Source organism: Amblyomma americanum, chromosome 6 (genome assembly GCF_052857255.1).
Source record: "Amblyomma americanum isolate KBUSLIRL-KWMA chromosome 6, ASM5285725v1, whole genome shotgun sequence".
Classification (NCBI taxonomy): Eukaryota; Metazoa; Arthropoda; class Arachnida; order Ixodida; family Ixodidae; genus Amblyomma; species Amblyomma americanum.
In genome coordinates, this window is record NC_135502.1 from 113536165 (window position 1) to 113556187 (window position 20023).

Sequence of the window (20023 nt, forward strand, 5' to 3'; positions counted from 1 at the left end):
TGTCACCATAGTTTTAGCATGAAATACTATACAGTAAAGCTTTATTAATATGGCCTTAAAAAATATCAAGGCAAACGTATTATCCTGAAAAATGCATGATTCTAACTGCCTAATTTTGAAAAATGCAGCTTTACTGAGGTATGGCATTTATTAGTAATTTCATTTCATAAAAATGCTGATTAGCATTTCTTGGCACAAGGTCTGAGCAGCCCTTTTTCTAATGCTTGCAAAATTCAGCCCACATTTGCGTTGTCTTAAGCGCGCAACACTTCCAGTCCATCGACAGCATTGGCGGAAGAAGGAACCGTGAGCCCTTTCTTGGCATTTTGTGATGCTTTGCCCCATCGCACCTATGCACTGCACAGAAGCTGCCACTGCATTTTTCTTTTTAATGACGTGTTCCTGCAGGAAATGGCCCGCTCGTATGTTAGCGCATTGTTTTTTTTTTGTGCTTCGTCCTTCCTGGGCACTGCAGAGAAATCATCATGGCGGATGACTGCCACTGCATTTCAGCTCTTCATGTCGCATGCCTTCAGGTTCGGCACCTGTATATGATTACATTTGTGCAGGCAGTTGCTAAACCTATTATACTATCAGAACTTGTGGAAATTTTAAATGCAGTAGTTGGTAATTTATTATAACTGGTAACATATGAACTGGCAGAAAAATAATGTAATTATGGGACACCTTTAATACCAGCAGCTTTGAGCATATGATCCGGAAAATCGTGAACCGGAAGAATATTGGTGAAATTTTACTGTACTTCCGTAGAAATAAAAGCAACCATGTCATAAAAATTATGGAAGCATTTTTGATGTTTTGGTGGACAGTTGACTTAAATGTGTGTTACTAGAACATAATTGGTTTAATAAGCTTGAAACACTATTACCTCACCTTTTTTAAAGTGCAATTTATGTGAGGGAAATGCAAGGATCGTCTACTTTTTAAAAAGTATTATACAATAGAGGCAAAGGCTAAGTGACAATACATATTTTAGTAAAGGCTTTCTGTTACATTGGAAGCTTTGTTTTCACTTTAAAGTGAAATTAATGTTATAGAACTGCTTAAACATGAATTACGTTCAGTAAAGGGAATTATTAATTTGTGTGCATGTTTTGGGTTGCACTGGTGACACATGGTTAGCTTGTGAAGATTTCTTTGTTACTATTCGCCATATCAAGCTAATGGTCTCTGTGGGGGGTGAATAGTGCATCAGAATTTTTAAGTCCAACTTTAAGTGCTATCTCTGTCGACATTAATAGGGCATGCAGGCTAATGCAGCTGACATCCTTGCCATCAGTCCAGTGCTCAGGCGGGACCAGTTTTTAGAATTTTTATGCCGGTGGTGGGTTAGCTCCCAGTTTAATGCTTTCACTTTGCATCAGAGAAGATAAGTATAATGTGATGAAACTGCATTTTGTTGTTCACTACGTTGTTACATATTCATGATTTTGGTGAGCAATGACAGATGTTGGGGCATTCCAGCTGTATAACTAGCTGTCAGTACTGGGCTTGATATGCTTTCCTTTATATTTAATGTTGTTTATCTGAGCTGAGACACCGTGTATGTTGATTTGGTTCTCTCCGTCTCCTACAGGAGTGCTGGCTGAGTGTGTATTGTTTTGGATACATGAAGCCCTGTGTTCATTTTCACTTCTTCGGGTGCAGGTTTCATGGTCGGTCGGGAAGCTGAGGCAGGAGGCATTGCCAAGCACGGCGCCAAGATGGTCACTGCAGTGGCGTGCGCAAGCGTGCCAAAGTTCACGGTGCTTATCGGTGGCTCGTACGGTGCTGGAAACTACGGCATGTGTGGCCGTTCCTACTCGTGAGTATCCATTGCGGTTTTTTTTCCTTGCTGCGATTTGTTACGTGAAGGCAAGAGCTGCAAATTCAGTGACAACATTGAAGCAGAGTGAGGAGTTTTGGAGCTGGTGCTTGTATGACTGTACTGTATTGAGCTATCTGGAAAGTTCATGGTGATCGAAACATGGAAACATGTGGATGGCCGTGGAAAGAGTTCCATTCATTCTACTGTGGTCTGTCCACAGCTGGGAAGCTCCATGGTACCTTTCCGTAATTCCAGCTGACAGAAGCATGCTCTGACCTTATACTTTTCTATGCAGCTCCTCACGCTGAGAAAATTAAGCAGGCAGTGCGCAGTAAAACCTCGATACAATTCAGACTCATGGGCTCAAAATTGCATGCATTTAGGTAAAATGTCCATGATGTTTCTTTCGTTTTGTTCCGGAAAATACATTGCTGAATTATGCAACTTCTCAATAAGTGCATTCATAATTTCAGATAATTTTTACCCTGTGATACATTTGGCAATTTACGGAATATGCTTTAGCGTGCGAGCAATACAAGCCTGGGGTCATGCGGTGCGAAGAGCAGCAAAATAGCAGGCTAGCAGCAGTCAGCTGCTGCGATAACTTCTCTGCAGCGCAGTAGTGCAATGGGGCGAAGCATCCGGCGATGCCGACGGTGATAACTTTGCAGGACAGATCCCGGTTGCTGCAGAAAAGGTGCCTTTTAATTATGCCTTTTCATTGAGTCGGTGCCAGATATTGGTACTGACAAAAGCTGGCAAGCCTTTCATCAAATGTGCATAAACGGTTGATTTTTATGCCTAGCATCTCAGCAGTCCCTCTTGTCATTTCATGTGTCAATCCAATGCCCCAGTGCAGTGTTATAGAAGCAGCATAAACTATTCAGACAACCCATAAGTAGCCTATGCATATAAGTAGTCTGTTTTGAACGGTCCTAAGAGCCACCCTAAATGCTAGGTGATACGAGTAGTAAGTAATGCCACTCTGCTCTCGCTGAGTTGCATTCTTTAATAACAGTGTGGCCGATTCCCAGTTTAGCTGTTTTCATGTCCCGGCTTGCCGTACTGGTGCCATGCAGGTGCACTCCTCTGGTTGTCCAGTCCAGTTGTACTATTTTCATTGCAATCATGCACAGCGCCTCATGCATGCATGCTTACACATATGTCCTTGTTTCAGGCCGCGGTTCCTGTACATGTGGCCAAATGCCCGCATCTCTGTCATGGGCGGGGAGCAGGCAGCAGGTGTGCTGACAACCATTGCCAAGGACCAGCGGGCCAGGGAGAACAAGCCAGTAAGGACAAGTCATTCACTGTACATGTGTCCGACCTTTTATAATTAAGATTGAGAAAAGAATATCCTTTTAAAACTGTCTGCTTCTGCATGAAACATGGTAGGTTTTAGAAGACCTTGTTTATTTAAAGTTTCTCAACAGCGCTGCCACTTTATGGCTATGGACTGTTGCAAACTTTGAAGCACAGTGGACGATCATAAATTTCTCTGCCTGATTTAAGTTTTTATGCAGAAGAAAGGAAAAAAACAAGCCTTGCTGTCACCTTTAAAAAGCATTGTTCTTTCATTTGTAACACCATAGCTCCATGCAGTGTGTGTGTGGCGTGCAAACAAGGGTCATTGCACTACCACCTCTGGTCAATATAATTTCATCATACCGTAAAAGCCCATTGATCAAAACCGGACAGTCGAACTTCAGGAGCAGTCCCATTTAACACCTATGCAAGTCTGCGATGTCGGACGCTCACTCGGATGCTGCGAGTCTTGCACTGGTTAATTCAGACAGCTCCCGAAGGGAGATGTGTACAGGTGTGACCTGCATAGCTAGTGATGATCAAATTAGCCCTGCTCATATCAGATTTGCTTGCTGTAGAGTCGCCCGCACACCTGCGATGTGCATGCAACAGCAGGCTCGATGAAAAGTGGGCAGCCCCATCTTCGTGAATAGCCTGATCGCTTAGTTTCACTTTTTCATCTTTCTGAGCTTCATGCCAGCCCATGATGACAGTGGCTATTGGGCACGCACCTACCAGCCAACTAAGTCCAGCTGCGCGCCATTTCGAATTCCGATTGGCGTCGCTGTGCATTTTCCTCACTTCTGTCCATATGGTTTGCCCATTTTTCCATTGCGCTGAAATTGCATGCTCGTCGCGTGCTGCTTGCTCTTTATGCAGTGAGGCTGCCTCACAAGCAACACTGCTGCTTTTGAAGGGACTTCATTGTAGCCATGTCGCACTAAAAAGATGACGAGGAGGCCCTTGCCATTTTGGAGGAGCTCTGCTTCGATGCTTCCGACAGTGTGCACACAATAAGGCTTTGATGGAAAAGTTAAAAAATAGTCGTTGTTGTGCTGTTCTCATCTCAAAAACTGGCGACCATTGCCTGGTCTCTCACCAAATAAATTTACTATGATGAAAGCGCTTCTTGTCAGTTTCATAATTCGAACTTCAGATAATCCAAATATTTCTTCTGGTTCCACCTCAGAATATATGGTGTCCTTTCAACTCGTATCTGTGGCTGTGACTACAGTCCCTGACCATGACCAAAAAAAGATCAGGCTTTCGAATTTTTAGACATGCTTGAGTATTGGGACTCTTTCGTGGCACCGTGACATACCCCATAGAACTAATGTAACAGTGCCTGAAATTTTGAACATATCGCAGCTGACTGCTTTATATTTCGAACCAGCGAGCGGCACCGCAGCCAACAGCCAAGCTACCATATTATGTGTTACTGGAACCTCGTTAATTCAGACTTCAAGGAAAAGTGAAAACTTGATTTAATAATGCGGAATTCAAGCTAAAAGGGGGCTTATTGAGCGTAGGGCTGATATTCTTTCTGAGTTCGCATGTTGCATACATGCGGTTGCAAGCTCATAGCATTCTCAAGTTATCTACAGCCCAACTTGAATAGTAGTCAAAGTTTGCGGAACCCAAGTTCGTGAAGATGCAGCAGCAAAGTGTATGGGAGGTGTACAGCTTTTAGGTGATGGTGAGCGGAAAAAAAAAAACGGCGCATTTCAAAGCAAAGCTTGTAACCGTGAGAAAGCGCATCCCGACTGGTCTATCGCAACATCGTCAAGACTTGCGTTTCGATGACAAGCCTAACTGTGAAGGCCATTCGCAACAAAATGCCTGTGTCAGCTGTTTGTCAGTTCTCTCTTATCTCTATCGCCATCTTCACTTTTTTGTTTCGTGCCCACGGTATGGCCAGCACATAGTAGTTCCCATAGCGTCAAGTTCGCTTTCGTGTCTGGGCTTCGTCCCAACTTGTGTGTTGGTCTGCGACGGGCCAACAGCATTACAGCCATCAAATGCCAAGCTCATGAAAGCAGCCTTGTGTACATTGCGTGCAGTGAGATTAGAGTGTTGTGAAGCACTGGAATGTTTACTGTGCTAAGCCTTTCTTCCACCATACTGGCAATTAGAAGTTGACGTAAAGTGATTTTTAAGGTGAAATTAGATTTTTCAGAATACCCAATTCTTTAAAACATTTTTGCGATCCCTAGAAAATTGAAAATTGGTTTTTTTAGGGAAAGGAAATGGTGCAGTATCTGTCTCACATATCCCTGGACACCTGAACTGTGCTGTAAGGGAAGGGATAAAGGAGGGAGTGAAAGAAGAGAGGAAGAAAGAGGTGCCGTGGTGGAGGGCTCTGGAATAATTTCGACCACCTGGGGATCTTTAACATGCACCGACATTGCACAGCACACGGGCACCTTAGCGTTTTGCCTCCATCAAAACGCAGCCGCCGCGTTCGGGTTCGAACCCGGGAACTCCGGATCAGAAGCCGAGCGCCCTAACCGTTGAGCCACCACGGCGCAGAGTCAGAAAAATTGGTCGGCAACTGTATTTGGCATTTTTGGTAACAGAGGTGTTTTTTATTGTTGCTGACAGGTTATCAACTTTATAGCCAGATTGTCAGCTGAGCCATGCCTATATGAGTTATGTATAAAGTGTATTGCCTTTTCGATTTACTAGTGCTGGTTTTGGTCTAGGTATTTTAAATAATGGCTGTGCATTCAAGGATTTGCGAGATAACACAGTGATTCATGATGAGATGTTGCAGTGTGTTTCTGAAGGAAATGATTTCAGGTGCAGCTAGCTTCCTTGGCATGCTTTGGCAAGGAAGCTGGCCAAAACTGTTTCGCTGTATTTTATTTCACAACAAGAAACCTGGCTTAACTCACTTCCACCCGCTGTTGTAGTCTAGCCCTGGCTATCGCAAGATGCACACCCCTTTTGTGCAGGAAATGCGTCAGTGATAGTCTGGTTCTGCCAGTCCACTGCATGAAAGAGTAAGGTATTTACCAACTCTGCCACGAGCTGCACCAGCACCATCCCTCAGGCATGCTGCAGACCTATATTGCATGCAGCATGCTCACCAGCTGTGACACGACTGTGCTATAAGCTTCACATGTGTCCTCAGCAGACATACCCCCCCCCCCCCCCCCCCCAGTAACAGCACTTGCTGTAAAAAAAAGTTAGTGCAAGTGTAGAAGCTGCTGAAGAAGTGATACAGATAAACGATGTGCGCAAAACATTCAACAAACCACATACACAGGAGAAACACAAGGACTGGCGCAACACTAACAACTATTTCTTCTTCTCACACCAACGCATAGATATACATTTTTACACACTTGCGCAAGCTAACAAAAAATTCCAGCTCTCGAAGCATTCCATTTCAAGAAAAATACTGAAGGATGTGTTAGCGATACTTCCTTATCACTTTACTTCGCCGAATTGAAGTTTTTGTGCACACATCGTTGCCAGTAATCTCGCATGACTGGAATTTTTTGTTAGCTTGCGCAAGTGTGGAAAAATGTATATGTATGCGTTGGTGTGAGAAGAAGAAAATAGCTGTTAGTGTTGCGCCAGTCCTTGTGTTTCTCCCGTGTATGTGGTTAGTCGAATGTTTTGCGCACATCGTTCATCTGTATCACCGTGAACCGACTAGACCCAACAGAAGTGTTATTGCTGAAGAAGTGCCTGGCTGATGCACTGTGGTTGCTTTGTGTAGGCTATTCAAATGTTGTGGTGCCACAGTTAACCTTGTAAATTTTTCTTCAGTGGACGGAAGAAGAAGAGAAGGCCATCAGGGATCCCATAATAGAGAAATATGAAACCGAAGGGAACCCCTACTATGCAAGTGCCAGGTATGCATGTTAACATGTACTGAAGGCAAGGCTGTTTATGTCACAGCATCTGAGTTACACGGACTCTTAGCAGAATGGTGTTGGAACAAAGCGTGAACAGCGTAGCGATGCAGAGGTCTGAGCAGGATGTGGTTATTTTATGTGCTCTGCTTTTAAAGTGTGTACGGCTTGATATTGTCCAAGCTTTATTTATTCAGTGGTGCGGCATTAAGTACGCTGTTGAAAAAAAAGGCTCTTTATCCCAAGTGTGACGAATGACTCCACACATGACTGCCAATAAACAAGTACGAATAGCCACTGTAGCCAATGAACAACTGTGTGGATTCATGGCCGACTGGAAGCAAACTCTGCAACATGGCCCAGATTAGAACCTCTGCTTAAAATGTGGTTGCCTAAGTTGCCCTTCTTGGATGATGGAGTCCAAGGCAGAGCAGGCATAGAGGAACTGTAGAGTCACTATGCATGGGCGGGGCAGAAAATGTCGCATTGTATGTGCGTTGCAGAGTCCGTGGTTTTCAGATGACGCAAGGAATGGCCCAACTTAGTCTAGCCCCAACGGTGAGGGTAATTATGTTTTCAATATTCCAAACACTGATATGGCTATTACTGACAGCCGGCTAGAAATCTCTAATTGCTGTCAGGTGCCCATTGGTAATAGTTAAAACGTTAACTTTTAGAACCTATTTAACCACTTTCCTAGTTAACTTGATTTGCCTGTTTTTTTGATGTCCGGCAACACTGGCCCAAAAAGCGTCTCTCTCTGCCTTAAAAACCCAAGCCTTGTGGTGGCACCAAAGTACCCCTTGTACATATATAGTTAGCTGTCTTTTTTTCCACTGAATGGGGCATACGGATGGATGATGACACCAATGACGCAAAACTGGGGGAACTGGGCTAATACAGTTAGTGCTGGAGACAAATATGAGATAAGTCTGTGCCACTGGCCTGTGAGTTGCACCGTAGCTTCAACAGCACATTGCACCCTGCTCCAAGCATACGGGTGTGTGCATTGTCTAGCATTTCGGTAGAGGCCCTCATGCGAGATTCTTCACCCTGACTCCGCTGTGTGGTTCAAGTGATTCAGGGTGTGGTAACTGTGGAGGATTAAACCTCCTTCCATGGTTGTCATGCCTGTGATTCTGTTCTTTAGTATACCGGTAAAATTTTTCATTGCCAAGTCTCAGGGGTGGGGGGGGGGGAATTCTGAAATAGGGCGAGTTAGCACCAGCCTGCTCAACTCGACACAAACATGCTGCCAGAACTTCTTCATTTCTTTGGGCATCAGTGTAGCCAGAAATGGCTAGAGGTTGCGCCCGGTTCATTTTCAAAAACGTTGGGGCTTTTATTCTCACAGCCTAGACTGCACTGCACATCGGGATTGAGCGGATGCTTGGTAATTTGCTTGGTAATGCTGCTTCAAAGTGGCCTACGACACTAAAAATGGTGTGCCATTAAACTATTATTTGGTATGAGGTGAAGATTCTATGACACAAATAAAACGTGTTTTTTATTCTTTGTATGCATAGCGTGGGACACTGCAATGTTTGAAAGCTCAAGGAGATCACCGAAATCGTAATGCGTATTTAATATATTTTATACTGCTCCAGAAATGCTTGTTTTAGGCCGATGGTGTCAAAAAACGATTTTCGGCAACAGAAATGAGGCAGCAGCCAGATTGGGCACTGCCTTTCTGACTGATTGGGCATCCAGTTTGAAATTAGTTCCTTTCTAGACTTTTCCAGCCTGTGTGGCGCTGTATTGCTGTCTGGACTGCTTTTTGCATCTTGCGCTGTCAAGCACTCTCTGGTAATCTGGTTATTGCTCGCTAATCTGCTGTGCACTTCTGCCACAGACGCAGTAGGTTGGTAGCATCAGGTGTAAAAATCAGTGCAGTAAGCAATATGCCGGTGCACCGGTTGAAAATGTCTATACTCTGGAAATTGATCCAGATGTGATGCCTCCGAGTGTTGCAAGCTCTTTGCATGGGGAAAAAAAAACGAAAAGAAGAAGCAGTGAAAGTGAACGAATATTGATAAAAATGATACTTAGGCTCAGGGACGACACTTTCCATTTTGCTTGTATTGCGGAAGTGAGCACTGCAATTCAAAACTGCTATACTGAGTAGGCATCAGAAGAAAAACCGGTTAACACATAAAGGGCAAAAAATGTGAATCGAAAAGCAAAACAGGAGGCAGAGGGCAGTGGTAGCTTTCCAACACCAGCACCAAAGGGATTACAGAGAAATATTGTAGAGCTCTGTCTGTTGTGTTAGCTGCCCGTGCCGTTTGTGGAACGGCGACACCGTCAAAATATATACAGCATGCAATTGTTGCCTTGCCAGGGTAGCTGCATGTGTATACCTCGCACACACGCCACATACTTACGAGATTGGTAGCGCCCTATCTCAGCACTTAATGAGTGACAAAAATACATATTTGTGTGATCATTCTATTTTGAATATTGCTAGTGGATTAACTTCCATTTGCATGCTCCCATTTTAATAATTCTTTTTTTGCACAGATGTCTGGAACACGAGGAGTCTCTTTAACAAGAATAATTGGTAGTGGAAAAGACGTCACAGTGCCCTTTTAATGGCAGAGTAGTACGTTTTCTGAAATGCCTATGCAGGGAAAGCCACTTAAGGCTTTGGAACCTGGCATGCATGTGCTCTTAGTCACATAGCTGGTTTCCTAGGTGCCAGGCTCTAAGTCTTCTGAGCACTTTCTTTGCTGCCTGAAATAGTCATTTCTCTCTCAGCTGTGTAAAAGCATGCATGGCCAAACAGTAACCTCAATAGCCTGCTGTATCTACCTTCAGGTGCAGGAATGTCTGAGGCTAAGTTGCAGAACGGCAGCCTAGATGTTGCTGTGGGACAATGCATATTGCAAATGGTGACCTGTTGGTCCCGGATGTAAGAGTGTGCTGCATGCTTGATAACCGGTGGCATGTTTATTATGGCCATATTATCCTTTTGGTTTTGTGGTACCTGCTTGTGATAATTAGCCATATGCAAGTTGAAGACGTGCACAAGCACAAGGAGGAGATTGTGATCAGACACCCACATCCTATTATGCTCAGATCTGTTTTCTGGGGTCCAGCTAGGATGTAAACGAGGAAGCACATTTATTTTGCAACTTTTTTTTTTTGCTGCATATCCAGGAATTGGAGTAATTTTAGAGCAGCACACAATAAGGATATGCTAAAAAACATGCACAACAAAATAAAACAAAATTTGTGCTTGGAACATTTCGCAGAGAGCCAGTGGCAATTGTCTCAGTATTGCAACAACAGCCCGTATGTAATTCCTGTTTAGGTATCAGCAACATGGTTCCATTTTTGTTCTAATTGATCATTGTAGCCAGCGTCGCAATGCACATTCCATTCCTCTGCATGTGCCTGCTAAGGAATGGCTTGAGGTCAACCAGTTTTCTTATATGTTACCATATTTGCTCACGTAATTTGCGCAATTTTTTTTCTTTAAATTGAGCCTTCAAAAAAGGCGGTGAGCAAATTATGCGGAGAATTTGTGAACATGCCACAAAAAAAACACTACAAAGGAAGAAAAAGGTGTGCATGAGCACTGGCTAACAACTGAAATTTTATTTCAGGACAAACAATATAAATAGCCTGTAGGAAGGAGTGAAAAAAATGTTGAATGCTGCGCAATCACTGGGAATGAACCCTTCCTGGAATGGACCAGGAATGGCCTTCAACCCATTTTTTTGCCTTTTTATTTTTCTCTTTTGTGCCTCTGCACTTTTACCCGCCCTTTTGACTACGTTTTGTATCCTTTTTACTTTGCGACGAGACTATACTGATTCCCGACAATCATGTGGCATTCCACATTTTTCCACCTCTTCCTACAGCCTATTTATGTGCCTTGATCTGAAATAAAATTTCAGTTGTTAGTCAGCACTCATGTAAGCCTTTCTTCCTGTGTCCTCGGTTCTAGGCACCGTGTTCTTTCAGTATGCAATACCAACTAGCCAGACACCTTGCTTTTGTGTGAGCAAAGCCTGTTGTGATTAACTTGTCATTTTATGTGCTTACCTACATTTGCATTCTGCAGAGACGTGGTCCGAGATCACTCAGAGTAGAATAGAAAATTGGAAATTTATGAATAAGAAGCTGGCATGAAAAGCACAATAAGAGCAGCTTCCTTTAGCAGCTGCTTTAGAGCAGCTTTTTTGGGGGGGGGGGGATGTTAAACCATCCCAAAAAGTGAATCACTCCTGTGCTAAACATGTCACAGGCGATTTACTTTCCTTCTCAATTTTGCACCATGTTGATAATGTCAGTTTTTAAAAAGTAAAAGTTGGAATGCTGTCATCAGCAAATTTTGTCTCTATATGTGAAGCACTCACGACAATTGTATAACCTATACTGCAATCACTGTCTTCTTCCTTAATGCAGGATCTGGGACGACGGTGTCATCGACCCTGCAGACACACGAAAAGTGCTGGGGCTGTCATTAAGTGCTGCTCTAAATGCAGAGATTCCACCAACGCATTTTGGAGTGTTCAGAATGTAATAAATGTTCACGCCATTTCTTTTATATGTACAAAAACACAACAATTGTTGTGTGCTCAATAGTTCTTATGGTTCCACGAAAATATAGTTCCAAAATACAATATGAACTTTTTTTTCCTTCAACTTCTGTTGCATGGTCTAGTGGAAAAAGTTAAGAACTTCGAAACTCGTTATGCAGGGGCCAGTGAAGTACTGGGCAATTTCCATCTGGTGTGCATTGTATATGTGCCCATTTCAGCTGAAAACAAAAAGGGGCAAATTTCCCCTTGCATAATGGCAATTCATGTGTATTGGAGTGAGCAGCATGCAATTGTGTACAGCCTGTGTAGTAAAAAAAAAAACCTTAAAACTACGGCAACGCCTTGCGACAACACAGTGACAATCATATGACAATAATTTACCTGGCTAATATTTGTAAACTCACCACACTTTATTTCAGTCATTTGCACAACACGGAACAACAAGAATACTTTATGTACAGAACAATTTGCACTACGTCATCTACTTTGGAGCAGGCTCCTCAAAGTCGTCAAGGAAGCTCTCCTGCTTGACAGCAAGTATCGAGTAAGCAACTGCACAGCAAGTTAAGGTATCACGCAAATGGCATGCCAAAAATTCACTACAGAAATGTTAAAAACTTCAACACAGGCATGGTGTAAGCCAGTCAAGGGATGGAACACGGAACAAAAGAGCAGACAGTTCGCGCCAAACCATTATTTGCTCTGCGTTCCATCCTTCCGCTGGCTTTCATCATGCCATGTATGCAATGTTATTGCATCATCATAGGCCGATTACAACTGCAGCACAAAGGTGTTCTTTTAGTGATCAACAGTTACACCGGTCCTGTGCTAGCCATGGCTACCCCAGTTCCACAATTTCGTCTGCGCACCTGACCTTTGCCCCCCTCCTCGTTTCCAAGCCAAAATTGTCCTTCACTTAGAATTCGAATCTGGAAAAAAACTGCTTGCTAGATTTGTAGCACTTCTAGTAACAGCTTTATGCATGCGTTTTCCCGAGTCAGCTCCTGCGCTGAGCGTGCGACTATATTTCTGAGTACACCGCTAAGAAACGATGGGGGTATCTAAGCAAGTCGTTCACGGTGGCCTCCTGCATTTACAATGAATGCGCTTTCTAATTAAGTCTCCCTGTTTCAATAGCACGAAAGTGCAAAAGAACACTTGACTGAGGAATGCTTAATGAAAGGATACATATTCCACACACTCCACCAGCGAGCAGAAATCCCGTCAGCAGGTTCCTATGGCGAATGCGTTTCAGCCTCCGCACCCTCTCCATGTTTTCTCTCTCGACGATCTTCATATAGTTGAGCTGCGCCGACCCACTCAGCTCTTTCTGAATGTCGATCTTGGGCATAACGTTGTCACCCGACATTTTACCTGAAAGAAAAATATATCGTGAAGGTGACGCCGCAGAGCAGCAGACGTGCCTCGTAGGTCAGTTTGTTTGTGTGCATCTAAATAACACAGGCGCGTTAACCGCAATAACGAGCCACTCGCAGCACCGTAGCACTATTCCTCACCTTATAATTAATCACGGTAGGAACGATTTTTAACGAAAGCGGACAACGAAACTAGGAATAATGCAAACACCCTCAGAAGCACTCCCACATGGAAGACATAGCAGCGCCGCAAAGCAAGTTTAATAAATCCAGTTGAAGCCGACCAATCGACCAAGCACATGACCAGATTTTCGTGTTTTTTGTCAGGCTAGGATAAGCATCTTATATATAAATATTATTTTTAAGGCTAAAATTAAAATATTTTTTCTTATATAGCACAATTTTTTTGTGCAGTTAGTGTGAATACTAATTTGCAGGCGACTGAAAAGTTGATGAATCAACTTGTGTCAGCGCAACGGCAGCCATATTATTTGTTGTGGTTTCCCTTGAAACGATGATTTTACACGCGGATGTTGGATATATTCTCCTAATTGGCTCCGATTAGGAAGTGTACATCATAGCGAGAAGCTCGATAATGAACAAAAATGGGTAAATAGCCATTCTCACATTTTTGTGGCTCTCCGCTTTAATATACGTTTGACAATGTTTATGCTTTGTGAAGCTAGCCCTAAGAAAGTGACCTTCAAATGTGACACTCTTTTGCGATCAATTCCCTTTACAATTAACGGATACACTGAAACGATCTGGAATCTTTGAGTGCTTAAGTCAGGGAAAATTCTTGTTCCTAGTGTTCAAGTGAGCTCGTACTGTTTCACTGAGATTAAACACTTTTTTTCGTAAGCCTAATTCTGCTCTTTCGAAGAGACGCAAGTGTGTTAATGATTAGGCCTAGGGACCTTTGCGCGAGAGTGGTTCACTAAAATGCTGCAGTTTTGCGATTATTTCGTCGGGTTATTTTTTATTTGATTTATTCTGCGGCGGAAGAGTACGCGGTGCGTTTCTGTCACCGCTGTAGCAGCTGTTTGTTGCTGGTGCCGTTGAAAACTTCCCAGTCAAGTCGGCGATACGTGCTCTCACGTCAGTCGTCTATGTAAACAGTGATGTTAACTTTGTATAAGTACGAGTGATCGGTGCGAAATATCACTTCGTGCGCGCAATCTGTGTCTTTCATGGTGCACAGCTGCTGTGACGGCCGCGTGAATAAACGTGCGTTTTGTGGTTTTCGTTCGCAGTACGAAATTATACAAACAGGGACAGTTGAATGGATACACGTACTGCATTCGACAAATCTTCGAGGAAAACACTCTGGGGTACTCCCACGGCAGCAATAACGCCACGAAGCTCAACAACAAGTGTCACGGTTTCTCCAGCGAAGAGCAGTAAGTAGATGTGGAGCTTCTTTCCGATCACTTTTTGTGCTGTTGTGCGAATCGCGGTCGGTCTGCTCGGCCGTTTGACAGGTGTCAGAAATCGTGGCCATCGCGTGCGCCGGTGGTAACCAGAATCGCTTCGTACGCGCTGTTTTATGCTGTTGTCGATGTAACATTGCGCGATTGGCTCAGTGGGTTCGTAAGGCGTTTTCTCTGCGCATGAGTTTACGCAGCGCGGCTAGGTGTTGCCGCCCGCACATTGAGGTTTCAGGCGAAGGCCTGCCGCTTTCAGAGGCTGGGCATTTCGGCGCTGCCGCTGTGCCGTCGCGAAGTTTGTGTGTAGTGTCTACGCAAGAAGCTCTGTAGCAGGGTCGTGCTTACCTAGAGAGCGGCGTAGAGCCGTAGTGTAAGCATAGTCTGTGTAATGTCGCCTTGGCGCTTCAGTAGTTGATCGTAAGTCTACCTTGATGTCCGATTACTGCCCGACAAAAAGCCATTCAAAGTAAGCAGTGACGTGTTTGTATTTTTTTTTCTGCTTTCTAAGTTAATACTACTACTATGAATATGACGATATAGTCTAGTAACAGCATGAAGATGGTTATTTGTTCTGTTGATGATATGTGGTGCCTTTTACTCATGTGACTGGGGTTTTGGGCTTGCTATTTATCTTGGGAGTGGCTGCAGGCACTCGGGTCACTTCTGCTATTCAGCAGTAGTACTAATTTTTCTCCTGTACCAAAGAGAACCATTTATTGAAACAACTCGTCACTAATGCGTGCATTTTTACATTAAACACGGTGGTCCTCATTTCAGTTTTGTTTTCTAGAGCCTTGTTTCTGCCAGTTAAACACCTTCACTGTTGCAATGCTTTGCAGGTATGTATGACTGTCCTGCTGCCTGATAGCTTTCAAGATAAGGTTGTTGACCCGGAAGACAAGGGCTGTAATCTAGGGTCCCTGAGCGTAATCGCATTTCTTTCCTGCAGCAGATAACCCTGTTTACTTTTTTTTTGCACTTCGTTAGTGAGAAAAATACAACTAGTGAATGCGCCAAGTTTCACTTTCATGTGCGCTGAATTTGTGGTGTACTTGCCTTGTAGTTTGAATGCTGTGGGTATGGCAGGGATTTTCATTTATTTGAAACTTATTAAAAACTGGGTAGCATGTTTTGCAAACTTTTCTTCCATGTCCTGCATGGCGTAGTTTGTTTCTCTGGGTGTGATAAATTCGTTGCTCGATTTCAGGCTTGAGTATAGAGAGTTCACTTGGCGGGGGTGTCTTGGCGTGCTTGTGCGCCATCCTATGGCAGTAATTGAGACATAATTCTAGAAATTCAACTTATTGTGTCAACTGATTGTGTCCTGAGATTCTCTTATCAGCCTTCAAAAACGTTTAGCCATTTCTCTGGCATGCTGGAAAGGTTGAATTCTAGTTAGGTGCAACGGTATATTAAGGAGGTTGTACGATTTGTAAATTTCACTATGAAATAATGTGATGACTTGTTTAGTAGCTATTTTTTTTATAGTTTATAGAACTGAAAATGTTTTGAGAGGTCTAAAAGTGTTTCTGTATTAATGAAGGTAGTGAAGCGCCATCTGCACAGCCAGCCACCAACAGTTTTGTTTCCAAAATCTTTAGTCCTAGTTATTGAAACCACACACATTGCAGAATGCTAGGCGTATAGAAAAATATTGCAGGAACGAAATTCTACGTAGATTGCTGCTTAAAATATGAGGTGTGCTATGGAATGATACTGGGCCCACCTGTGATGTTATGGGTGGCCACTTATGTGATCAGAAAAACATTGCTCCATTGCACCGCCAAGCAGCTATAAGCTTCATATCATTAACTGGTGTGTGTGCCTAGCAGCACATTGAGAATTTGTAGCTCCTTATAATAGAGTTCATTGATTACCTGTTTTTGGAAGCTGCTGTTTTATGATCCAATTTGAAATGCCTCATTCCTTGGAGCTTTTCGTGTGATGAATAGCTGAAGCATTTTTTCGGTGACCCACGTCGTCTTTTTTTATTTCTTTCTTTTAAATCTTGAAGGTGTGGGTAATTTCTACATGTTGAGCATTTGAGGCAGCATTATGTGGACTGTGTTATGCCAGTGAGCACTGCGCTTTCTGAAGTGTGTATGTAACATGCAGAGCTCTATAGCCCCTACTGTTGGGATTTGCTCTGATTGGGCACTGGAGGTTAGTGAGACCCTGTGTTGGCGGCATGGTTCTTCATTATATCAGTCATTGATGTCCAGTGTGGCTCACGAGCAAAACAGAGAGATAAAACTTTATAGGCCTTTTAAATGTTGGATGAGTCGCATTGACAGACTCCTTAGTTTGGTTGGCCTGCACTGATGTCTGGGCCAAAGATTAGTGTGTTATGGTACCAGTGGTACCTTGATGTTTATTGTAAGCATGGAATAATGTCCGGAGAAAAAGGTAGTGTCGGTAAAAATGAACCTGGGGGGTTTTTGATGGTGCGATTCTGTTTCACTGCATTTGTATAATGTTCATGGCTATGGGAAAAAACTGAAGTGAGCCTTGTTGGGGCTCTTTTTGTGGTTTGTAGTGGTGACTTGGGTTCTTTTGCTGCTGTGATATACTTTTATACAGGCTCTTAGAGTGGATCCTTTTCATCAGAAAATGTACCATGGCCACATGATGTCATTTGTATGAAATTACGTTGTGTTTTAGTTGGCATTGATGTTTAGATTAGTACTGTTGTGATAATTTGTTCTAGACTAATGTGAGAGTGTGCGGTGTGAGATCTGACTGCTATTCCAGGTCTAGGATATGACAGTCCGTGGATGCTCTCTTTGACATATGTATGATTGTGGTGATGGGAGAATAATGAGACGTAACAGCGCCAGTTTAAAAAAAAAAACAGGCACAAAGAGGAGGAGGACGCAGGACAGTTTTGTAAACAACAACCAACATTTTATTGAAAAGCACACAAACGAGGTAACCTTACACTAATTACAGGTAACACACAATTTAGTCCACTTTGCTACTCTGTTACAGAAACATTGTCTTCAAGATGTGACCCAGCTGTCGTAGGTTAGTCTGACTGTTTGCCTCTGCCCTACAGGAATGGGAAACTAGGGGCCCCTGTGGCCGCCCGCCTCTACGCTAGCCCCAGCCTGGTGGACGGTCCCCCTCACGTGGGAGGCCGGAAGGAGCAGCGGCGGCAGCGCCGTGCCGCCGTGTCGCTTCCCTCGGAGGGGAAGCTCCGCTTTGCTGACCGGCTGCGGGCCCTGCTCAAGCGTGAGAACCACCAGCCAGGGGGCGTTCCCCAGGACCCCTATGACTTCTCAGAGGCACCCCCTTCCTCGGTGGTGGTGGCAGCGGCCACCACCGCTGCCACCCTGCCACAGCAGACAACGCCCATCTCGGTGGCAGCCAGCGCGTCACCACCCACCACATCCGAAGTGCATCGCACCGTTGAAAATGGCAGCCTCGGGCGGCACAGTGGTGAGCCGCTGCTCAACCACAGGGCCCAGTCTAAGCCAGTGGTTGTGCACAAGGAGGTCCAGGCAGTCCAGCCCATCCAACGGCTGCCCATTGTCTCCCAGCCACTGTCGTCCGTGTCTTTCGCCAAGGGGACCACTGTGTTTGGACTGGCGGAGGTCAAGCCAAAGGTTGTTGCCGCCAGCGGTGGCACGGCGGTGGCCGTGTGCAGTGCCACAGGGACCAGTGCCACTCCCGGAGGCTTGGCCAAGCAGCCAAAGACTATGAACCGGCTGCAGGCCAAGATAGCACAGAACCGAGTGCTGGACAAGCTCAAACGAGCACAGCAGGACTCTGGGCACACGTCGAGCTCTTCTAGTCACAATCACCGGCTGGCGGTGTCTTCTGCATCTTCATCAACGCCGCCATCGCTGCTTGCGGGGGCTGCCTTTGTGCACGACAGGCACGAAGTCTCCAAGCCAGGTGTGCTGGTCCGGCCACGTGAGAGGCCCAACCGGGACAGACGTATTCGGGTGGCGCCTGCGACTGTGGCTCCGACGGCAACAACCACATCGTTGGCCACCAGTCCTGCTGCTGCTTTGCGCAACCTGCGGCGTTTCTGGAATGCTGAGAAAAACATTGGAGCGGAAGAGGCGCAGGCCAGCACGAGTGGTAGTGGCAGCTACAGTACCTGCCACTCACTTCCTGGTCTGGGCTCCCAAGTGGGTGCAGGTAAGCATGTCATCTGTCATCTGTTCACCCCTCTCACTGTCTTTTAAATTATGAGTTGATTTTAGTATCCACCCGGTCTTGGTTGCATCGAAATTGAAGTGAAACGTAGCATCATAGTCCGAGTCGCTTTGGCACGTCAGCTCCCATTTAAATCAGTTAGCTGTTCGAACGGTGCCTGTTTTGTAAAAAATCTGCTTTATTTAAAATGTGGACCTCCTGGCTTGCAAATCACGAAAATCTCGAGAAAAAAAATGAGAAAACACCAGATTTCATATCTATACGATCTCTCTATATATAATCCCAAAAATTTTGCTGAAAACAGTGCAGAACTGACTTTAAACAATTTTTTTTTTTTTGTCATAGGTAGCAAAAAACTGGCTGAGATTTGCGTGAAAATGCCAGCTTTCTCAAAAGTGTTTTTTGACTAAACTGCCCTGCTTGCTGAAAGCATAGCATGACAATGGCTTTATGGATTTTGATGTGGTTTGTTGCATTGTGTTCCTTGATAAATTCTACATGCAGAGATGTTCCTATATTTTTGAATTACTTTTTTTTCACCCTGTCACTAATTTCACATGACAGTAATGAGTGCATTATGTGGACATGCAAATAATGTTCTGTGTAGAAGGAACTCTGGTTGATAAAAATATTTGGAGAATGTCACTGCATGAACCATTCCTTTGGCTAAAATTGAAGAGCGACTCTAGGCTCCTACCATGTTATGTTGTCACTCCATGCTTTCTGCAAGTTCGGTATAGCGATGAAGCACAAAGTTCTGCAGTTATAACTACTAAAGATATATGAGTAAAAATTTGCATTTATTGATTTGGTGCATTTTCCAATAAGCGTGCCAAATTTTATCTTTGAGGCAAAAATAAAAAATTTCACTTCCAAAACCTTCGTACTTCCTTAGGCAATGAACGATGTGTGCACAGCATGCTGCGCAACCAGTGTGCAGTGTTGAGACGTTTGAGGAGTGTTAAATGCATCATAGAGTAGTGAGTGCTTTACTATGGAGCTGTGTTTATTTTGTTTAATGTGGGACTGCTACTTCGCAACAATTATTGTGTGCTTTTGGTCTGCCTTGGGAACTAGGTAAGGCTGCAACATCTTATGGGAAGCTAGGTGAATGGGACTGGTTACTGGAAAAAAAAAAAATTAGGCAGATATTTAAGGGGGGAGCCTCGTCTTGAAAACAATTTTATTAATGTAGTCATAGTTATGAAATCTTCAGGGAACATGTATTTTTTCACGCTGATTGTAAATATATCATTTAATTTCATGTAAAACAATTTCTTGAGCTCTTATACAAATTTTTTTGCATATATTTTGCGAAGAGCTTTGAAGGAAATTTGCTGTGGGAAACTCGCTGAAATGTATGCTATTCTGTTCTCTTGATACCAAGGAATGCAATAATGGTAAAATTATCATCCTGGCTATCGCAGACCTTGATTTATAGGGTAGTGAAGCTGCCACTTCAGAAACAGGAATACACACTTCACATTTCTGAAGCAACAACTTCGAAACC

General features: G+C 43.9%; 3 protein-coding genes across 3 annotated transcripts in view; 2 read left to right on the top strand and 1 right to left on the bottom strand.

Moving 5' to 3' along the window:
- Positions 1-11551, top strand: part of Mccc2 (methylcrotonyl-CoA carboxylase subunit 2) — a 39582-nt gene extending 28031 nt beyond the window's left edge. The window contains exons 14-17 of the mRNA XM_077627856.1: positions 1669-1825; positions 3006-3120; positions 6911-6996; positions 11410-11551. Coding sequence (XP_077483982.1) covers positions 1669-1825; positions 3006-3120; positions 6911-6996; positions 11410-11527 — 476 coding nt within the window. The 3' untranslated portion in view covers positions 11528-11551. The remainder of the gene's footprint in view (positions 1-1668; positions 1826-3005; positions 3121-6910; positions 6997-11409) is intronic.
- Positions 11552-11932: 381 nt separating this feature from the next.
- Ccdc56 (Coiled-coil domain containing 56) lies at positions 11933-13192 on the bottom strand. Its single transcript, XM_077627858.1, has 3 exons — positions 13064-13192; positions 12735-12920; positions 11933-12098 (listed from the first exon to the last, which is right to left on the bottom strand). The coding sequence occupies exons 2-3, from the start codon at positions 12913-12915 to the stop codon at positions 12028-12030; spliced, it is 252 nt and encodes an 83-aa protein (XP_077483984.1). The 5' UTR covers positions 12916-12920; positions 13064-13192; the 3' UTR covers positions 11933-12027.
- Positions 13193-13376: 184 nt separating this feature from the next.
- LOC144094019 (uncharacterized) overlaps positions 13377-20023 on the top strand; it is a 34705-nt gene continuing 28058 nt past the window's right edge. Inside the window, exons 1-3 of the mRNA XM_077627860.1 lie at positions 13377-13531; positions 14176-14322; positions 17405-18495. Of these exons, the coding sequence (XP_077483986.1) occupies positions 13518-13531; positions 14176-14322; positions 17405-18495 (1252 nt within the window). The 5' untranslated portion in view covers positions 13377-13517. The remainder of the gene's footprint in view (positions 13532-14175; positions 14323-17404; positions 18496-20023) is intronic.